The following is a 20,544-nucleotide window of genomic DNA, read 5'->3' on the forward strand; positions in this document are numbered from 1 at the left end:
AAAATCTCCTGAAATTATTAAAATCTTCTGAAAACTGATTCAAATCTCCTTAAAAAAAAAGACAAAATTGTCATTCCTGGGTGTCATTCAATATGGAAAACGCCAATCCTACTAACAATTAAAATAAAACGGTATTGTCAGCTTTCATTTAATAACAATGTAATGATAAGGCAAATTTTAATCAAAACAAGAAATTTAAATTCTTAATTTACTTTAATAGTCACTGGTATACAAATATGGATCTAAATCTATCTAGACCTCTTTGCTAGTCGATAGTAAATCTAAAAGGCAGATCTGAATGTTTATCAGCTTTTTGTTGAAAAACTACTATCTAAAGTTGATGGTTCGTAAAGCTAATTTGACAGTGATTTTCTACTTAGTTAAGCATGAATAAAATGCAGAGACGAATTTATTTTCTAATATAAAATCGTAAATTTCACTTAGGCTATCCTTACCACAATCCGTTTCGCATAGGGCCCCGCAATCTGTAGGACCGGCCCTGTATGGCATGAACTAAAATTAATATTGTTGTGTAATTTATTATGGCCGATTGTTTTTGCTCAGCGAACAAGTCGTCACAGTAGTAAAGTAAAGGGCCATCACATAAACTCTTCCCCGGACCTCCACTTATTTAAATCCGGCCCTCCAATTTCCAGACAAACGCTGCATAGATCTTCGCTCATGTACAAAGTAATATAGAAACTTTTTTTTCACACCTTCTCTTATCTTATAAAGTACAAATGTTCCTTTATAAGATTATTACGTCCTGCACGTATCCATGTGTTCCTCTCAATCTAGTTGTGCATGTTAATAACAGACTGAAACGTCATTACTTATCCTGGCTGACTCAGGCAACACGTTTCATGCTCAAAAGGGACTAGGGAAGAGGGAGCACTAATACGAATGTTTCCTAGTATATGGAATAAGAAATGTCTTTCTTGGTATTATATTGTGTTGTGTGTGTGTGTGTGTGTGTTTATCTTTGTTTTTGAATTTGTAACTTGATTTTCAGTGTTTTATTGCTAGTTTATTTTTTTAGCCTTCTGTCCTAGGTGTCTATTAATTGTATAATTTTGTTAATGTAGTCCAATTTGAATATTCGTGAATCTTATTTAATGAATCTAATTACAACGAATACGACATTCTCTATTGCAGGATGTTGTAATTGGCAAAACGAGCATATGCCTTAAGACTGATCTATTAATGTTGTGTGTGGGGGGGGGGAATTGTTATCATCTCTAATGAAATCAATCTCGTTAAATTTTGTTTCCAATGAGCAAGTTAAAACAATGTACCTCCTAATGATTTCACATCGCTCAAACCAGGAAACGGATGTAGCAACTGATAGTCAAACATATGCAGTAGCAACTGATAGTCAAACATAGGCAGTAGCAACTGATAGTCAAACATAGGCAGTAGCAAACTGATAGTCAAACATATGCAGCAGCAAACTGATAGTCAAACATAGGCAGTAGCAAACTGATAGTTAAACTTAGGCAGTAGCAAACTGATAGTCAAACATAGGCAGTAGCAACTGATAGTCAAACATAGACAGTAGCAACTGATAGTCAAACATAGGCAGTAGTAACTGATAGTGAAACATAGGCAGTAGCAAACTTATAGTCAAACATATGCAGTAGCAACTGATAGTCAAACATATGCAGTAGCAAACTGATAGTCAAACATATACAGTAGCAACTGATAGTCAAACATAGGCAGTAGCAACTGACAGTGAAACATATGCAGTAGCAACTGATAGTCAAACATATGCAGTAGCAACTGATAGTCAAACATATGCAGTAGCAACTGATAGTCAAACATATGCAGTAGCAACTGATAGTCAAACATATGCAGTAACAACTGATAGTCAAACATAGGCAGTAGCAACTGATAGTCAAACATAGGCAGTAGCAACTGATAGTCAAACATATGCAGTAGCAACTGATAGTCAAACATATGCAGTAGCAACTGATAGTCAAACATATGCAGTAGCAAACTGATAGTCAAACATAGGCAGTAGCAAACTGATAGTCAAACATATGCAGTAGCAAACTGATAGTCAAACATAGGCAGTAGCAACTGATAGTCAAACATAGGCAGTAGCAACTGATAGTCAAACATATGCAGTAGCAACTGATAGTCAAACATAGGCAGTAGCAACTGATAGTCAAACATATGCAGTAGCAAACTGATAGTCAAACATATGCAGTAGCAACTGATAGTCAAACATAGGCAGTAGCAACTGATAGTCAAACATATGCAGTAGCAACTGATAGTCAAACATATGCAGTAGCAACAAATAGTCAAACATAGGCAGTAGCAAACTGATAGTCAAACATAGGCAGTAGCAACTGATAGTCAAACATATGCAGTAGCAACTGATAGTCAAACATATGCAGTAGCAACTGATAGTCAAACATATGCAGTAGCAACTGATAGTCAAACATATGCAGTAGCAACTGATAGTCAAACATATGCAGTAGCAACTGATAGTCAAACATATGCAGTAGCAACTGATAGTCAAACATATGCAGTAGCAATTGATAGTCAAACATATGCAGTAGCAACTGATAGTCAAACATAGGCAGTAGCAAACTGAAAGTCAAACATATGCAGTAGCAACTGACAGTCAAACATATGCAGTAGCAACTGATAGTCAAACATATGCAGTAGCAACTGATAGTCAAACATAGGCTGTAGCAACTGATAGTCAAACATAGGCAGTAGCAACTGATAGTCAAACATAGACAGTAGCAACTGATAGTCAAACATATGCAGTAGCAACTGATAGTCAAACATACGCAGTAGCAACTGATAGTCAAACATAGGCAGTAGCAAACTGATAGTCAAACATATGCAGTAGCAACTGATAGTCAAACATAGGCAGTAGCAACTGATAGTCAAACATAGGCAGTAGCAACTGATAGTCAAACATAGGCAGTAGCAACTGATAGTCAAACATAGGCAGTAGCAACTGATAGTCAAACATAGGCAGTAGCAACTGATAGTCAAACATAGGCAGTAGCAACTGATAGTCAAACATATGCAGTAGCAACTGATAGTCAAACATATGCAGATTTCTATAATCACCTGCACGCGCTTATGGTGTCAAAACAAATTGCCAGTTAAGCGGTGAAAAACATCAGTGACCTAGTTTTATTTTTCTTCATGAAATATCCACTTGTCAGTAAGGTTTAAAAAAAAAAAGTCTTGATTACCTAAGTGTAACTTGTTAAATTTTTTTGGGTCACTTGCCTGTCTACAAGTGTACCATGACACGGACAGGTTTGTGACGTAAAAATGTTCCTCAATGGTTCTCAACGAATATATGTGTGTGTTGAGTCCTCCTTTATATTTTTATTTTTTTTCGTCACTGTTTCTGGTAGATGATTTTATACTGAACAAACATGTTAACATTTCAATCATTGTACTCATTGTATAAAAGAATCTATTACGTTTTTTCCCTGAATTATTCTTGTATTGAACTTTTTATGTTCTTTCATACTCATCTTTTAAATGGCTTAGAGCGCTGTGGTCCAATCTCTTCGGTAGACCTGTGGGGGAGGGAGTATCTTGGAGAAGGTTTCCGTACTACCTTTTAGCGCTCAGCAAAAACAACTAGTACTTAGTCGTAAGAACTTGAGCTGGAAACTGAAATCACTACATTCAGTACAGTGTTATGACTCTGGATTGATATATATTTTACTAAAAAGCAATTGCGAGTGAATATGATTCTCCTAACTGCAGAATAAAACTGGCAAGCAAGCCATTCTGATTTACACATTTTAGAAACACTCTCGTAAATTGTTTAATCCACACACACACACACACATACACACACTTCTTCGAATATCTATATAAAAAGATTGTTTTGTTCTATGCCGATACAGCAGTTGTCAGGTAACAGGCATGCAGGCAGCCACTACAAAATGTTGACATCTTTTCACTGCAACACATTTTTTAGCAACTCTCTATTAAAAAAAAAGAAAACAGAAAATAATTTGACCCCATTACTTAACACTGTAATCGATAAATAATTATCTGATGTTTACCATTTTCCCCCTTTTGTTTATTTATATTATTTGAATGAAAAAGAGAAAGGGGAGGTAAGTGTGAAGAAAAATGTAGACTTATAATGGAATGCTGGTCTAATTGATGGTGTGTGGATTAGCGCAGGAATTTTAACGAATGGTTTCCAGGACTAGTAGCTTGTCTACTTAAGATAGCGTCCTAACAAATGGGAGTGCCGGACCCCACCTCTCCACTTCCATTCTCCTCCTTCTCTCGTTGAAGAGTTCTAAAGAAAGATACTTGAAGGCTAGTGGGTGAAAAATAAATAAAAGCGCGTTGCCTTGATTTCATTACTGGAGATTTAGTTGTATAGGAAAGAGAGTTTGCTATGAGAACCTCATTCGATTATAATATAGAAAGAATGAACTTTTTTGTTCTAAAGTAAATTGACATATACTTTGCAGGAAAAAAAATTGCAAAGATTACAATGTACAAAGATGCAATTCCCCTAAATGACTAAAGAACGAAACAACACTCTACAATTAAACTTGGAACTAAAAAGAATTAATAAAAAAACAAAACAATTCGTTTACGAAAAAAGCTCTATTGATTCAACCACCCTTATTATAATTCATTTTAAGTGTCAGAAGTCAATTTTAAAAAACGAGACTATGGACACCCATTACTGTTGCTGCGTTAAATTTAATTTAAATCTAGTCACAGATCAAAATATAATTGTCTGTCCTTATTCTAGGTCATTTCCAAAACACATACACACAAATGTAAAAATGTTATGTGTTTAAATCAAAGCTCTCCGGTTTAAATTCCTGTGTGAAGGTTTGCATTTCTTACTTCCATTTTTTAAGCCATCTTGATGGTTTCCATCATTTCCTACCTGCCACTGTAGTCTCTACTACAATTCACAACTGAAGGAGACCAATGAATGAATGAATGAATGTAGTCTCTACTACAATTCACAACTGAAGGAGAACAATGAATGAATGAATGAATGTAGTCTCTACTACAATTCACAACTGAAGGAGAACAATGAATGAATGAATGAATGTAGTCTCTACTACAATTCACAACTGAAGGAGGCCAATGAATGAACGAATGAATGTAGTCTCTACTACAATTCACAACTGAAGGAGACCAATGAATGAATGAATGAATGTAGTCTCTACTACAATTCACAACTGAAGGAGGCCAATGAATGAATGAATGAATGTAGACTCTACTACAATTCACAACTGAAGGAGGCCAATGAATGAACGAATGTAGTCTCTACTACAATTCACAACTGAAGGAGGCCAATGAATGAATGAATGAATGTAGTCCCTAGCTAACCTTCAGCTGCAGAAATAAATGAGCTTTTACGCCATCTGCCCCCGTGACCGATAGAACTTGTTCAGCTCAATACAAGCTCCGGTAACACGAATGTGCTTCATGGACGATGCATGATCACGACATTTCACCAAAAGGAAGGAGCAATGCTCTTCTCACATATGTAGTCTGACAAGTCGATCTACACCTTGAACAATAGTAGTGACCCAGAGCTACTGGACATAGAGCTACTGGACCTAGAGCTACTGGACATAGAGCTACTGGACATAGAGCCACTGGACATAGAGCCACTGGACATAGAGCTACTGGACATAGAGCTACTGGACATAGAGCTACTGGACCTAGAGCTACTGGACATAGAGCTACTGGACCTAGAGCTACTGGACATAGAGCTACTGGACCTAGAGCTACTTGACATAGAGCCACTGGACCTAGAGCTACTGGACATAGAGCTACTGGACCTAGAGCTACTGGACATAGAGCTACTGGACCTAGAGCTACTGGACATAGAGCTACTGGACCTAGAGCTACTTGACATAGAGCCACTGGACCTAGAGCTACTGGACATAGAGCTACTGGACCTAGAGCTACTGGACATAGAGCTACTGGACATAGAGCTACTGGACACAGAGCTACTGGACATAGAGCTACTAGACACAGAGCTACTGGACACAGAGCTACTGGACATAGAGCTACTGGACATAGAGCTACTGGACATAGAGCTACTGGACCTAGAGCTACTAGACATAGAGCTACTGGACCTAGAGCTACTGGACATAGAGCCACTGGACCTAGAGCTACTGGACCTAGAGCTACTGGACCTAGAGCTACTGGACATAGAGCTACTGGACATAGAGCTACTGGACCTAGAGCTACTGGACATAGAGCTACTGGACATAGAGCTACTGGACATAGAGCTACTGGACACAGAGCTACTGGACCTAGAGCTACTGGACATAGAGCTACTGGACATAGAGCTACTGGACACAGAGCTACTGGACATAGAGCTACTAGACACAGAGCTACTGGACACAGAGCTACTGGACATAGAGCTACTGGACATAGAGCTACTGGACATAGAGCTACTGGACATAGAGCTACTGGACATAGAGCTACTAGACATAGAGCTACTGGACCTAGAGCTACTGGACATAGAGCCACTGGACCTAGAGCTACTGGACCTAGAGCTACTGGACCTAGAGCTACTGGACATAGAGCTACTGGACATAGAGCTACTGGACCTAGAGCTACTGGACATAGAGCTACTGGACATAGAGCTACTGGACACAGAGCTACTGGACACAGAGCTACTGGACACAGAGCTACTGGACCTAGAGCTACTGGACCTAGAGCTACTGGACATAGAGCTACTGGACCTAGAGCTACTGGACATAGAGCTACTGGACCTAGAGCTACTGGACATAGAGCCACTGGACCTAGAGCTACTGGACAGAGAGCTACTGGACCTAGAGCTACTGGACCTAGAGCTACTGGACCTAGAGCTACTGGACATAGAGCTACTGGACCTAGAGCTACTGGACATAGAGCTACTGGACACAGAGCTACTGGACATAGAGCTACTGGACACAGAGCTACTGGACACAGAGCTACTGGACATAGAGCTACTGGACATAGAGCTACTGGACACAGAGCCATACAACTCTGTTTATGTTGCAGATTTGATCCATGTTTCGCAATTTTTTTTTCTAACAAAAAATTTTTTTTTAGTTCTGCGCGAGGCACTCAACAATCGGAGGCCCTAAGCGGTTGCCTAGTTTGCCTAAGGGTGGCCCTGCTCAAGTAGCAATAAGTATCAAATAATTAGTTAACGTTATAGACAAATCAGTCAAGAGATCGATGTGTTCAGTTGCCCCATAATAAAAGAACAAATAAAGCCTACATTAAAGTAGATAGAAATACAAATATCAGCCAAATCATTCGATAGTTTAGTAATGCGAAAATCATTTAATTAACTGGTCAGTTAGCAAATATGTTTCTGTTAGATCTATTTGTCTCTTCCTATAATATATATATATATATATATATATATATATATATATATATATATATATAGTCAAGAAATTCATACATTTGGCATTTCTGTTTAAAAATATAAACATGATAAACATCTATTTGTAAATAAAAAACAAGTTTGCTGTTTTATGTTTTTGTTGTTTTTACATGTTTCAACTTCCATGTCTGAGCTTAGCTAGTAAATTTTTTTTGGTCGTTTAAAAGCAACAGACACTTTCTTTAACTCCAATATTTTACTCTCGAACCCAAAAGAGCAAAGAGAAATAAGCATGCACAATATGATCACTCTAAATTAGTAGATCTTAAATGTGTACGTTAGAAACTCGCTATAAGATTAGTTTCTGTAAATAAATCTCATGACAGACTTGTTCTGACTTTAGTCCCAACAACTTAGGCAAGTAAATTTCATACAATATTCTTCTTTCAGCCTACTCAAGTTTATAGTTTCAAATCAGGGCTTTTTATGTTAATGTTCCTTACCAGAGTATTAAACAGGAAAGAGTTAATTTATCTATTATGGCGTCTTCTGATACATGTCAAGAGAACCCATGTCTGTGTACACATTTAAATCGCCACATTTTTATTGCAGGTAAAATAACCAGCTCCCAGCTGTTGCCTAGTTAAAACACTGATCCAATTACAGAAATTGCTTTAAAGCCATTATGTTGAATGTAAACGTGCCGAGCTTCACTCTGTGAGTGTGTCCTAGTAGTTTTTAAAGAGATGAACTTAACTTTACTTTTTTTTTTGTCCACACTAGTATCGTGTGGTGAACACAACGAGGGTATAAAATGTGTAAAGTTTAGAAATTCCTTAAATCCAATTTCAAATCTCTCAAATTAAGAAGAAGATCGTGTTGGCAGAGTGGCTAAGTGCTGCTTGGCTTCCGAACCTGGGGTCCTGGGTTTGAATCTTGGTGACGACTTTGATTTTAAATTTTGGGATTTTTAAGGCGCCACTAAGTCCACCCAACTCTGAATGGATACCTGACTTTAATTGTGGAAACTAAATGCGGTTGGTCGTTATGCTTGCCACTTGACACCCTCCTTATAAAACATTTGCCACAGAAACAGATGACCTAAACATCATCTGCCCTAGAGATCCCAAGGTCTGAAAGGGGAACTTTCAATTAAGCAGACTACTTTGCGTCTATGAAGCACTATAGCATCCCCCGTCTTCTAGGACAAGACTTTCACATCCCATGATACATTAATGCAGTGCTTTTTTTTTTTTGTAAAGAAATGGGTGCCGGTACTCAATGATGGATTGCCTAACATTTAACTATTTTAAAATTAATAATAAACGTTAAAATACAAAAAAAGTAATATTTTTTCCCCACATTGATAAAGGTGCCGGTACGCCGTACCGGTGCGTACCGTCACAAAAAAAAAAGCATTACATTAATATGGAAGGTAATACTCCATCTTCTCTTTACGCTACACAATATTTAATTTATTTAAAAACTCTTTAGACCTTTTAGACTCCATACAAATCTTTTAAGATAATACATTTCAAGAAAAATTGAAAGTGCTTCCAAAATGTTACACATTAAGAATCATGTTACACGTAAACTTTATCTTTTGAAATATTGCGGAAATCAAAATGGCAGAAATGCTTAGTACATCTTCATTAACATTCTCATTGAAGTTATCTAGTTAGTGGTCAGGATAAGATGGCATTTTTTTAAAAAATATTCTTAACTACCATTATACTAAGGAACTGGAAAAGATCAAGATGTCTTAATTTTGTGTGCCATGTTTTTGTATTTAAAAAAAAAGAGTTTAATCTAATTCCGATTCGGGATCAATAGATCTCTCTTGGGCTCACTACTATATTGGTCAAATATTTATAGTCCAACTTTATTTTTGATCTACACTTTCAGTATTTATCTTGCCTTATGTGTGTGTTAAATCAAATAATCTATTGCAGACACAACACACTTTTATACTTGATACTTACATTTTAACGACACAATTTTGTTTAATTTTGTTGAGTATCTTAATCTATGTCTTTTGAGAGGTTTACGGTAATTTGTTGATATCTTATATTTGAACACTGTCTTTGAAATATCTAAGCTCTTTCTTTCGCTTGTATCCCCAACTTAGGCCACATTGATCTATGTCACACACCTTGACATTGTTTATTTTATCTCTTTGTATATTCTTGTGATTTTTTTAGGTCTCTTTATATTTCCTCTACATTTTCCAATCTCGCTTTTTCTCCTTTTTCTATGTTTCTGTATTTTATTAGTTAAATACTTAAGAGCGGATGTTAAAAAGTAAAAACGAAAATAAAGAAGAAATTACTGTGTTTAATATTTAACTCCAAACTGTCCAGCACTGCCAAGAGTGCGTGTACGTCTGAAGAATGACAGCTTGTAAGGTTAGAAGTTATGTACAGTTATGACTACAAATGGCATGCATGTATAACTGAATTTCCTAAGACTTCAAACGTAGCTTTTATAACGTTGTTTTTTGAAAGTAACTTTCGAGTATCCAAAAGTTTAGAGTAGCGGCCTAAGTTTTAGTATTGACTTGCCAGGTAAGTTGGGTTGTTGCCTTCCCTCTCCCTCTATCTACAGTTACGCCTTCTCTTGAACTGCGAGAATTCACTTTAGGTTGTTTTTTTTTTTAGTTTTAAATATATTTCTTTTGAAGACCAATATTTGTAACTGTAAATTAAAAAAAAATATTCTTTTTTAGCCACCAAAAGTAAAAATATATGTTACTATTTCACTTGACCAGCCAAGGTATGTAACCAGAAAAAGACTGCACCTACTGACTAGTATATCCCATATCTTATTTAAGAGAGCATCCATTGTCTAGTGAGACAGAAAAAGACATATATTTCAGACACGCACTTCGGTATCACTAAGAATGATTTTAAAGAATCTATTCATTTTATCTGCCTATACCAAATGTTTTTTTTTTTACTAAGTTTATAACAATTCACTCTGTCTGTCTGTCTGGTACAATTTTTGTACAGGTTATTTCTCCCCCACCCATTTTCGGATCAAGTTAAAACTTTACACAATTATTTGTTGTACATAACAAAAACGAATAAACAAAAGAGAAATAGTGTGCATTAATTATTGATAATTGATTGTTTTGTTTATTATTGAAAAAGGGAAATAAATGCTACTTATTGAGAAATGTGTTGCTTATGTGGAGTTAAAGCTGCCGCAGATGGCTGCCTGGTCGTGCAGTATTCGCGCTGGAATGTTGTTCGATTGTCTCGATGACCCAGGTTCATACCCTGCCCGCTGCCATCCGCTGAATGGCAATGTCTTCAGAAGATCTAAATGAATGAATGAATGGCAATGTCTTCAGAAGATCTATATGAATGAATGAATGGCAATGTCTTCAGAAGATCTATATGAATGAATAAATGGCAATGTCTTCAGAAGATCTATATGAATGAATGAATGGCAGTCTTCAGAAGATCTACATGAATGAATGAATGGCAATGTCTTCAGAAGATCTACATGAATGAATGAATGGCAACGTCTTTAGAAGATCTACATGAATGAATGAATGAATGAATGGCAATGTCTTTAGAAGATTTATATGAATGAATGAATGAATGGCAATGTCTTTAGAAGATTTATATGAATGAATGAATGAATGGCAATGTCTTTAGAAGATTTATATGAATGAATGAATGAATGGTAATGTCTTCAGAAGATTTAGTATGCGTGCAGTGTTTCACGTGACCACACAAACCCAGTTATGACCTGCATATATTGCCACAACTTACCCTGACCAAACCGTTGATCGCGGAGGGTCTATTGACATTTTCTTTACGTCTTTTGCGATTGTCTTTTACAAAGAATTTTCTTTAGGCCTCAAATGTTTGTACCGCGGCCTTCGTGAGAACTCTCCAACGGTATCTTTCAGGGGCCCTCTGCTGCCAGCTACTTTCCTCTATGTCAGTGAGGGAAAAATATTGCCTGAGTATTTCTTTATAGCACTTACAGGAGGCTCCTATTTTACACCGTCCTCCTTTAAGATTGTATACTGTCCACACCAGCCTCCAGATGACCATGGTTATTTGTACGGTAGTCATTTTGGAGCGGAGGCACCTTTGATTGAAGCATTCGAGGAGCCTTACGGTATAGTTAGGTGAAAAACACATTTCATGTATAGGCTACTGGTGACAAGCACACAATAAAATAACAATGTAATTGCTTCTAGTTCTGTTCCACACATCGTTTGCACTAATAAAACAAAACATAGATCCAGGTAACTCTTGTAGTAGCGCTAATATTTCTTGACAGGTAATGAACTGACGGAAACAGACTCGCGGTCGATCAGAACTAAAAAAAATACGGTAAATATGTAAGATACGTTTAAAAAGAAAAGTCTGGGGAAAGAAACAGTGGTGCATTTCGTAACGATTTGGAACTTTATAAAGTGTATTTATTTTCCGGTGAAAGTAACGATATAGGCATCAATAGTGTCTGTCTGTCTGTGTGTCTATCTGTCTGTCTGTCTGTCTGTCTATCTATCTATCTATCTATCTATCTATCTATCTATCTATCTATCTATCTATACTATCTATCTATTTATCTTATCTATCTATCGAACATAAATAAATACACTAAATGTGTGTGTAGGAATATGTGTTTGTGTAGGCAGATAAAAGCTGTTTAACCCAATCCCATGATGGTGACTAGGAACAGTGAACTGTTTACAACGTTCCCACATAGTGTGCCGGCAGTCATTCAGAGTTTCACTTTACAACTAAAAGCAGTGAGTGGTTATGAATACGCGAGAGGGAGAAAAAGAGAGAGAGAGAGAGAGAGAAAGTTATCATATACATTTTTTGGGTCATTTCAGAGTACTATGATTCTTGTTCCAAATTTCTCATACAAGTCTGTGGACTTAATTCTTATAGTACTTTTATTGCGCTGTTGTGGCAGAGTACTGAATTACTGCTTGAAATTCTATGATTCCAATGAATTTCTTCATCGCCAGTGTGTTCAGAATAACTGATTCCTCTCTAATGTGTTCGTGTGATTTAATGCCTAATTCTCTAGCAAATCAATGTGATCTGATTGTATAAATTGTTTTGGATTGGTTTTTAAATCTACATAAGTCGACAAAGGATTTTTTTTGGTATGACTGTCTTACCATGTACACCGAGTGGCCTAAGGAAGATTACGCTTATTTTAGTTAGCCTACTTTTTAGAATGAATTACAATGTTATCTGATCTTAAATGTGGATTATGACAGTGCTACTGTTGTACGTTTAACAGGTCTATATTATTTCTGGAGCAACTTTTTGATAACAACAAAAAAATATCATAATAACATACAATTTTACCAAATGACTAAAAGGCTACTAACTTCTTTTAATATTGAAAACAATCTGCTTTAAAACATGTTAGAAAAAAACAACAGATGTATATGATTTGATGGATGCCTAACTTTAAAGGTTAAACTTATATATTTCAGCGATGATAGGCGGTTTCCAAACAGTATTTATTATTTTAGATTTTTTTTTGCGGGGGGGGGGGGGGGGGGGTTGATTTTTAGTTATTTTTTTTTTTGTACTTCGATGTTTATACCTGCACCCTAATGGGAACACCTGCGCTTCTAATGGTGTGCAGTCAGATATTAAGTGCAGGCCAATGCCTTTTGGGTTTATGTCAGGTTGGTGTTTTCTTTTAAATTAGGACACGCCCATGGACTTCTGTACGACATACTTGAGCAATGTAAGAGGCATATTTTATTAAAAAATAATATTGCGAATGTCTCCGAATCCGTCGATTAACGTTATAATAATACGAATACGAATACTACTAATAATAATGTGAATGTATTCCAGTCTGATTATTAACGTGTATGGAGTATTTTAAGTTGGGAGGGGGGAAAGCTGTGGGGACATCTTTTCGATCATAGCTTCTGACATACTTTCATCTAATTTCTGTGAGAGGAATCCTATCTGGATCTTGGTTTATTTCATCGTCCCAAGTACTCACGCCCTTGACCTCCACTCCCTCTACTCTCTCTTTTTTCAAAGCAATGGTGTGTAGCTACATCAACTGATGCATTGACACATGTGTAAAGAGCTTAGGTTGCTGGTAGATTATACATTTAAAATGTTTTGAAAATGCAACGGTAAACAGTTGACAGATTAATATAAACTAGTAGTCCACGAAGAGAATTATATACATATTGTTATGACTTTGCCATGCGCACCGCCATCCAAGATAGTGCAGAAAGAAGGTGCGCACTATCTGTGACTAAACAAGTCGGATGTTGACATTAGGACTAACGATATCCGCCCTAGTCTAGAGCCAATATGGAGATGCTGTGCTCAAGGCAGATGTCCTTTGTGTTTGTCATGTCTCCGTGTAAATAAACGCCTATGTCCTCGTTGAGTTGCCTCACTTCAGTTATTACATTGGTCTCAGAAGTGGGATTATAGGCGACTCAACGAGAGGAGGTAGGATTCTAGCACAATGGCATCTTTGAAACAACTAGACCAACTTTTAGTTAAAGAGCTAAGGCAGGAACTTCGTTACAGACGCCTGAAGCTTGGTGGTAGCAAGGAGGTGCTTACAGCTCGTCTCCGGCAAGCCCTAATTGATGAAGACGAAGATCCGGAGACCTACCTATTTGAAATTGAACCGGAGATTTATGAGCTAATTGGCAAGATAAATGAAGGTATTGATGCAATGTGGGAACAAATTAACAGTATGGGGAACAATGTAGATAAAATGGTGTCTCAAGTGAAAGAAGGAGTAGACTCGTTGGTAAAGGAGCAGTTGCCTGTAGACTCGTTGGTAAAGAAGTTGCGTGGTCAAGACTGTGGCTGCACAAACAGTGGTGACGGAGACGCTGGGAATTGGAGCGCCGTCTGTGTCTGTGTTGTGGGCAAGTCTTGTGGTTGTGACTTTCAAGACGAGAAACGTGACAACGATTGCTGTGATGATCTCAACGAGATGTACCGAATCGAACGGAAAGAGACAAATGAAGAAACTGAAGACTGTTACGTGCCTGAAGCGTTTGTTCCTATTGTACCTGTTACCAGTACCTTAACTGAAGTCTGTTATGTGCCTGAAGCGTATGTTCCTGTTGTACCTGTTACCAGTACCTCAATGAGCCTGACGGAGCAAGACAACGTTGGGTCTGCGTTCAAGCCTGTTGCTGTGGACTTTAAAGACCTCTGCCTATCTTCCGGTGCCTACGAAGGAAATTCGAAGCTCGGCAACTGCATCCAGAAGTTTACCATGAATTGTACGTGCGGCGCATCACACATAGAATTTAGATGCCAAGAAAACCACCAACAGGGCATATGTACTTCTACCATCATCATCGACATTGGCATAGACGAATGTCAATCGGACTACTCTAAATCTGAGCCGTCAAGAGGAAGACATTTTCCACTTGAAACTGAAGAGACCTGTATTCTGGACGTAAGACTGTTGTCTGAGGATGACTGCGGTGCATTGGACTTTGTTTGCAACGTGGCTGCATGTGAACCTGCAGCTCCCTTGAGAGGCGTCTGTCGGGAAGGTCTGCTGAGACAGCGTGCCCGATCAAAGGCTGTGCTGAAGAAAACAGTGCTCGACAATATCTTATTGTGTGTCAAACGGCCACGTCATCGTCGCAACAACAACCTGGTCAACTGGAGAAAGAGAAAGCGGCACTGGAGGAAAACAATGCGGATGGCTTCGTGGGGAACACGCTCCCTGCCACCTGTGGCTCCCACTGATCGACCTCCACCTGAACTGTCAAACCTCAGCTGCACTGTTTCTTTTCGGGACGAAAAGTGCTAAGACGGGGGCAATGTTATGACTTTGCCATGCGCACCGCCATCCAAGATAGTGCAGAAAGAAGGTGCGCACTATCTGTGACTAAACAAGTCGGATGTTGACATTAGGACTAACGATATCCGCCCTAGTCTAGAGCCAATATGGAGATGCTGTGCTCAAGGCAGATGTCCTTTGTGTTTGTCATGTCTCCGTGTAAATAAACGCCTATGTCCTCGTTGAGTTGCCTCACTTCAGTTATTACATTGGTCTCAGAAGTGGGATTATAGGCGACTCAACGAGAGGAGGTAGGATTCTAGCACAATGGCATCTTTGAAACAACTAGACCAACTTTTAGTTAAAGAGCTAAGGCAGGAACTTCGTTACAGACGCCTGAAGCTTGGTGGTAGCAAGGAGGTGCTTACAGCTCGTCTCCGGCAAGCCCTAATTGATGAAGACGAAGATCCGGAGACCTACCTATTTGAAATTGAACCGGAGATTTATGAGCTAATTGGCAAGATAAATGAAGGTATTGATGCAATGTGGGAACAAATTAACAGTATGGGGAACAATGTAGATAAAATGGTGTCTCAAGTGAAAGAAGGAGTAGACTCGTTGGTAAAGGAGCAGTTGCCTGTAGACTCGTTGGTAAAGAAGTTGCGTGGTCAAGACTGTGGCTGCACAAACAGTGGTGACGGAGACGCTGGGAATTGGAGCGCCGTCTGTGTCTGTGTTGTGGGCAAGTCTTGTGGTTGTGACTTTCAAGACGAGAAACGTGACAACGATTGCTGTGATGATCTCAACGAGATGTACCGAATCGAACGGAAAGAGACAAATGAAGAAACTGAAGACTGTTACGTGCCTGAAGCGTTTGTTCCTATTGTACCTGTTACCAGTACCTTAACTGAAGTCTGTTATGTGCCTGAAGCGTATGTTCCTGTTGTACCTGTTACCAGTACCTCAATGAGCCTGACGGAGCAAGACAACGTTGGGTCTGCGTTCAAGCCTGTTGCTGTGGACTTTAAAGACCTCTGCCTATCTTCCGGTGCCTACGAAGGAAATTCGAAGCTCGGCAACTGCATCCAGAAGTTTACCATGAATTGTACGTGCGGCGCATCACACATAGAATTTAGATGCCAAGAAAACCACCAACAGGGCATATGTACTTCTACCATCATCATCGACATTGGCATAGACGAATGTCAATCGGACTACTCTAAATCTGAGCCGTCAAGAGGAAGACATTTTCCACTTGAAACTGAAGAGACCTGTATTCTGGACGTAAGACTGTTGTCTGAGGATGACTGCGGTGCATTGGACTTTGTTTGCAACGTGGCTGCATGTGAACCTGCAGCTCCCTTGAGAGGCGTCTGTCGGGAAGGTCTGCTGAGACAGCGTGCCCGATCAAAGGCTGTGCTGAAGAAAACAGTGCTCGACAATATCTTATTGTGTGTCAAACGGCCACGTCATCGTCGCAACAACAACCTGGTCAACTGGAGAAAGAGAAAGCGGCACTGGAGGAAAACAATGCGGATGGCTTCGTGGGGAACACGCTCCCTGCCACCTGTGGCTCCCACTGATCGACCTCCACCTGAACTGTCAAACCTCAGCTGCACTGTTTCTTTTCGGGACGAAAAGTGCTAAGACGGGGGCAATGTTATGACTTTGCCATGCGCACCGCCATCCAAGATAGTGCAGAAAGAAGGTGCGCACTATCTGTGACTAAACAAGTCGGATGTTGACATTAGGACTAACGATTTCCGCCCTAGTCTAGAGCCAATATGGAGATGCTGTGCTCAAGGCAGATGTCCTTTGTGTTTGTCATGTCTCCGTGTAAATAAACGCCTATGTCCTCGTTGAGTTGCCTCACTTCAGTTATTACAATATGCATAGATATATCCTTGAATATAAAAAATTTGTAGCGAAGTTAAATATTTTAATCATTTCTTTTTTTATATATAAATTTTATTCAATTTTTTTTCTTCTGTTTTTGTATTACCATTTCTCGACGGAGGCCAAAACCCCCTGCTGGACGTGCCAGCAGATCAATCCAGCCCTGGGACAATGGAACAGACATGCTTCTAATTTGTGTGTGTGCAAACTTTAAAACACTTCAGGCTATTTTTTTTTCTAACTTTACGTTTACTCTCAGCCAGTGATTCTCAAACGTTTTGCCGGAAGTAACTTTCTTTGAGATTTGTTTTTCCACGTACACGAAGTTTCATTTTGTTTTGTTTTGTTTTACATGTTTCAGATGTTCCTTTAGAGTTGAAGATAATTACTTCCTAGTCCAAACCTGCCGCAGGACGACGGGAGATGGGAGCGGGAAGGGTTTGAACCCTGGACCATCGATAAATCTGAAGGACAGTCCAGCGTGCAAACCGCACGACCAGGCAGCCATCCAATTTTCTAAGCATCTGCTATCATTCAAATGTTTCGAGCACCGTCAACCGGTTCTTTAAGTATCTGGATGTAATCCCCTGGTTGAGACTGTCATTGGCTATGCTTCCCTCTTTCTTCTGAGAGCATATTTCACGTTTTGGTTTGGAGGTGCTGAAGTCAAGGTTGTTGTTTTTTTTTTTACAAAAATAAGATGACGAATACAATGTCATATTCTAAAAACTATGTGTAATGACCAAAAATACAAGCGTAGCCTGGAAGGTTACAATTGATGAAGAGTGAAGAAGAATCTTCTAATTAAAAGAATGTCTTTTATTCTAATAATCCAAATTGAAATCTTACAATTAATAAATACATAAAGAACGTAGCAATTCGTAAGCTATTGAGGCTGGTGTAATTCAGTTCCTATATCTACAGAAATAGATTTAATATCATACTTACAACAGTTGACCCCAAATTATAATTCTTGTTTCTTACATAGTGAAGACCTAAGTATACCTTTTGCCATATTCTCAACTATGATTAGTGCATCGTTTGGTTTGATTATTACTTCCCTTTGGGCTATTTTTAGTTCATTTGACCCGTTTCTTGTTTCTAGACACTTGAAGGAAAACATTTTTTTCTTGTTTTAATAACCTTTACTTGTTTTTTCACTCTTTAATCTTTTCATTGTAACCTAATTTGTTTGTTTGTTTACAGTGAACAATAAACAATGGGTTATCTGTCAGCCTTTCGAGCCATTGCAGTTCGATTCATCTTCACCTGCCACGGAGTCATCTCAATATGGCGGCTGACCCTGGCAACGCACGAGCCCCGCTACTGGTACGTGGGTCTGGTCCTCTGTCTACTCTTTATTGAAATGCTTGTGACACTAGGAGCAAAAGCAGGAAAAGAATGGAAATGGTAAAAAATTTTAAATGCAGTTTTTGATTTTAAAAATGTAGCAAAATAGTATATACTTTTTTTTTTCTTATAAATTAGCCATCTTTCTCATCTCATTTTTTATCTGTTCTAAACCTTACAACAAATAATTCAAACACAAACACATCGATACACTTGTTCATCTGTTAATACACATTTTTACCTTTTTATGTTTGTTTTTCTTTTGTTTTGTAAAATGTTTGACATGTTTCGGATGTTCCTTCAGAATTGAAGATAATTTACTTCCTAAACCTCCCGCAGACGACGGGGGATGGCATCGGGCAGGATATGAACCTTGGACCATATAGGCCTACACAACCGAACGACAGTCTAACGCGCACTGGAATCTAGAATATGTGCAAAGTAGTGAAATTTATTTTTAAACAAGGTTACAAAAGACAGTTTGTGTGGAAACACAAACTCAAAATCGGCCCCCGAAGAGGTCCACCCAGGTAGGCTTCAATATTTTCAGAAAGAACATCCAAATGAAATTATATCAAAGACAAATGAGAGATAAGAATGGAGAAAAAAGGTTGACAGATCTTGTCTAATGCCCCAACGGTCCCGGATAGGTGTAAGTGAATGTAAAGTTAGATGTGAACCTGGCCTAACTAGTTCCCCTTTTAGACCTTGCTGTCTATAGGGCAGATGATGTAAAGTTCATCTGTTTTTGTGGCCTACGGTTAACGAGGGTGTCATGTAGCCAGCACAACGACCAACCGCCTTTACTTTTCCCCAACTAATGTCAGGTACCCATTAGAGCTGGTTGAACTCAGAGGCGCCCAAAGATTCCAGTCCTCACCAGGATTCGAACCCGGGACCCCCGGTTCGGAAGCCAAGCGCTTTACCGCTCAGCCACCACGCCTTTCCTGGCCTAACTGATGTCTTATAATTTATCTAATTGTTTTGAAAAGGTTCAATCTCTTATTCGAATCCTCAAAAAAAAAATAAAAAAAATTCTGCAATAAAGAAAATGTACAGAAAAATGAAACTTATAAGATCACTATTCATTTTAAATTAGGCCTAACTTATAATGCATACTAATTAGCTTTTTCTCTTTAAAAAAAAACTGCTTGCATAACTGATTTTAAAAGATTTTTCGCTTTCAGAAAAAAAAAGTAGCCGTTGCATCAGAACTTTGAATGGTCTAAAATATTGTGATGTCAGATTTTCAATATCTTTTCTAGTTTACGAGATCTAAACGGGACGGACGGACAGACGGACAGACGGTCAGACGGACAGACGGACAGACATTTCGCACAAAACTAATAGCGTCTTTTCCCCTTTCGGGGGCCGCTAAAAATGATTAACATTTGACTAGAGTATCATAATTATAAAAAAATCACTAAACCTAGAGACATTCCAGTACAGAGGACTAAAAAAGTAAAGTAGCAATAATACATAAATCATTGGCCAATACTTTAAAAAAAAACAAGATTACAAAGAGAGTTTGCGTTATCGCACAAACACAGAAGCGGCACCCATCAAATTCACCAATGGACGAGAAATATATTCTAGCCATATTTTAAAAATTTGGCATTATTTTTCACGTAAAAGCAAACAGTGCAAGACGTCGTCTTTGATAAGACTCTTCTAACTCTTCTGGAATAAGTAGAGTAGCGTTAAGTGATCATCTAAGATCAGCATGGAAACCTCACGATACAGTGTCGGTGGCACCTAGTGCGGTAGCTCAGGGTGTCACCCCTCCCCATCAACTTTCTTGAAATATGTTCCAATGATCACTATTGCTAGTTATTTATTTATTTTTTGTTGGACCAATACAGTTAGCTGAATACCTACTTTTATTGATTTTTACTCAAATGTAAAATCCCAATGTTTGTTGCATTTACTCAAATGTTATTTCGAATTTAACAATAATATTTAATTAAAATTATAAACAGACTTAACATCATGTGAACAGGTTTCTTTTGTTATACTTAAAATGGTATAACGTTGTGCTGTATCATTTACACTTTAACTACCATATAGATGTGTCAAGGTATATTTGTCATATATCTAGAGATTTTATTATTATCTTTTCCCATGTGTCTGCTTTTACCAAGTTATAATTTTTC

At 38.3% G+C, this 20,544-nt stretch overlaps 1 protein-coding gene across 1 annotated transcript in view; it reads left to right on the forward strand.

The window, feature by feature from the left end:
- The window catches only part of LOC106053363 (transmembrane protein 26-like), a 226,343-nt gene that overhangs the window by 179,586 nt on the left and 26,213 nt on the right, over window positions 1–20,544 (forward strand). The window contains exon 3 of the mRNA XM_056008257.1: window positions 18,248–18,451. Coding sequence (XP_055864232.1) covers window positions 18,261–18,451 — 191 coding nt within the window. The 5' untranslated portion in view covers window positions 18,248–18,260. The remainder of the gene's footprint in view (window positions 1–18,247; window positions 18,452–20,544) is intronic.

The sequence above is a fragment of the Biomphalaria glabrata genome, chromosome 13, assembly GCF_947242115.1.
Source record: "Biomphalaria glabrata chromosome 13, xgBioGlab47.1, whole genome shotgun sequence".
Lineage (NCBI taxonomy): Eukaryota > Metazoa > Mollusca > Gastropoda > Planorbidae > Biomphalaria > Biomphalaria glabrata.